This window comes from Ostrinia furnacalis, unplaced genomic scaffold, assembly GCF_004193835.3.
Source record: "Ostrinia furnacalis isolate ACB-3 unplaced genomic scaffold, ASM419383v2 OfSCF1411, whole genome shotgun sequence".
In the NCBI taxonomy this organism is placed as follows: domain Eukaryota; kingdom Metazoa; phylum Arthropoda; class Insecta; order Lepidoptera; family Crambidae; genus Ostrinia; species Ostrinia furnacalis.
In genome coordinates, this window is record NW_021131650.1 from 43,442 (window position 1) to 45,878 (window position 2,437).

At 32.0% G+C, this 2,437-nt stretch overlaps 1 protein-coding gene across 1 annotated transcript; it reads right to left on the minus strand.

Moving 5' to 3' along the window:
* Positions 1-771: 771 nt before the first annotated feature.
* Positions 772-1,482, minus strand: LOC114352636 (small integral membrane protein 8). The gene is made up of 2 exons (XM_028304308.1): positions 1,207-1,482; positions 772-971 (listed from the first exon to the last, which is right to left on the minus strand). The coding sequence occupies exons 1-2, from the start codon at positions 1,303-1,305 to the stop codon at positions 816-818; spliced, it is 255 nt and encodes an 84-aa protein (XP_028160109.1). The 5' UTR covers positions 1,306-1,482; the 3' UTR covers positions 772-815.
* Positions 1,483-2,437: the final 955 nt, after the last annotated feature.

The window sequence follows — 2,437 nt, forward strand, 5'->3', positions numbered from 1 at the left end:
GTCAAGAAATAAAGATTTTACATTGAGTTTCATTGAATTTGAGCATATTTATACTTTTTGTTTATTTAGAAAGAGAGAGTCTGCCCACAGAGAGCGAGATAGTGATACATAGTTTGTGCTTCAAGTAGGTATGACTATCTATCTAGGCTTTATTAATCTAAGCCTATACAGTGTGAGTCACGTTAAAGTGCACAATAATATGAAAATAGATGAAACTAGACCTATTTTTATCGACAAAAAAGAGATTTTTGAGATTTTTTTAAAAAAATTTATAGAATTTTTTTCTTCCAATTTATTACTTATTGTAAAGAAAACGTAATAACTTTTAAACAAAGAGGTATATTCTGATAAAATAAAAACAGTAATAATTCTAAATAACAGGCGATACTAAAAAAATACATAAAATACACAAAAAAGGCCAACAAATAAAAAAAATCCATACAAACTATCGCATTTTAAATAATACTAGCTGACCCGGCGAACTTCGTACCGCCTTAGCGTAGAGATTTTCTTAATATTTTTTTCCGTAAGAACCATCCTTGGACTTCCACAAACATTTAAAAAAAAGAATTATCGAAATCGGTTCAGCCGTTCACACGTGATGCCGTGACAACGCGAAACGGGTTTCATTTTTATATATATAGATTAGTAGGAAGCAGGATCCACCAATGGTGTCACTGTCTCATGAAAGGTAGGTAGGTATGTAGTAATAAAAAATGTTAACAGAAAATTTGTATTTAATTATTAACTTCTATGTACACAATATTATTAATTAACTATAAGTGCTATAAGTTAACTATTATACATTATAGGCTTTAATCCCATTTTGATTTCTTTTTTTCAAATATCTCCTTTCCATCTTTGTCTACAGCTGTATAATATCCCATGGACTCATATTTGCTCCTCATGTATGCAATATATCCCAAAGTAAGTCCAAAACATGTAAGTCCTATGCTCATGATTACTATATTCTGAAACAAAAGATTAGACAAGTATAAAATGTAAGAAGTAAATATTTTTTATTATGATAATACCTATTTACGAATGTGAATCCCCAGGGGTTTGCGACAGGGTTGCAGGGTTACGTGGGGTTATAAGATAAGTATGGATGCATGGCATTGGGAGGTTTCCCATACTGGTCTATCGTTAAATATGACTGAAATAATCTACATAGTATACAAATTTAACCAAGATAAAGATACTTACAGGTTTGGCATATAATTCAAAGTTTATAACTCTGAAAGCAGTGCTAGATTTTAGGGATCGAATTCCTTCTCCAGGCTTTTCGGTATTCGAGTTAGACATAGTGATTGGTGATGCCTTTCTATGCAGTTATAAAATTATGTAACACAACAGCATGAATAATGAATAAACAAATTGTGAATTTCTACTTTTCTAGGCACAATAACATTCCAAAAATTTACAAAATTACGAAAAATTCGTACAATCATACAATTTTGTATTGACAGATTTGACTGCTGAACTGACATTTTTGACAGTGATAGTTGATTTTAGTGACATTTATCATTTATCACAGATTTGAAATAAGTTTAGAACGAACTTCGTAAACTTTTATGTCATTGCTTTCAAGCGTCAAACGTTAAAAAAAAGTAGATCTGACGCCAAGTTGGCACTATGGTCTTCAAGTATTGTCAAAAAAATTGTATTTTTTACTATTTTTGATAAAGTAATGCCTGTTTCGTTAAAATCCTGTGTTAGATTTCAATGATTATCAGTGTTGATTAATTGTATACTGTTGTTATTCTCTAATATGGAGTCGGATTCAGGATTACATGGTGATATACCTGATGGCGCGGAAGTGTCTCCATTAGCCGAAAGCCAAGCAGTAGATAGTGTTGCTGAATTATCTGAAAATAATGTTACAAGTCAGGAATCTGAAGCCGCTACAGCTGAAGAGTCAGGTATATATCATATATCCGTACTACATTACTTTCTATAGCTTACCTACTATATGCATTTCACGTGGTTTAGTTGACAAGAACAAAATAAGTTTTGGGTCTTTTTCAATAGGAATCAATTGGTTGACAGAGTAGGACTAGTTAGAGAACCATATAAGCTGTGTCACAGACATAATTATCATGTTAAAACATTCAGATATTGAAAGGACAATGACCAAAAATGTATGGAGTGTGGTCCAAATGTCCACCACTAACGAGACCTATGTAGTGAAATAGTCTACTAAATACTGATTCATTATAACCAAACCGCAATCAAAAATATGCTGTCAGTAAAAAGTTATGACTGAATGAAAAGTCTGTTTTTTACGTTTTCATCCGAAAAATGTTCTTGATATCATTCTATCCATTGCACATTTTGGACTAATCTACGCATATTATGTCATGTCGCATGTGGCGTGGGGTTATAGATGAATTTTATCAAATATTATACTAGCTGTGCCTACGACTTTGTACGCGTG

Excerpts from the sequence above, each read along its gene's own strand:
- LOC114352636 (XM_028304308.1), bottom strand. The coding sequence starts at position 1,305 with ATGTCTAACTCGAATACCGAAAAGCCTGGAGAAGGAATTCGATCCCTA. Across the intron at positions 972-1,206 it reads TTGAATTATATGCCAAACCT|AATATAGTAATCATGAGCAT; the intron begins GTAAGTATCTTT and ends CTTTTGTTTCAG.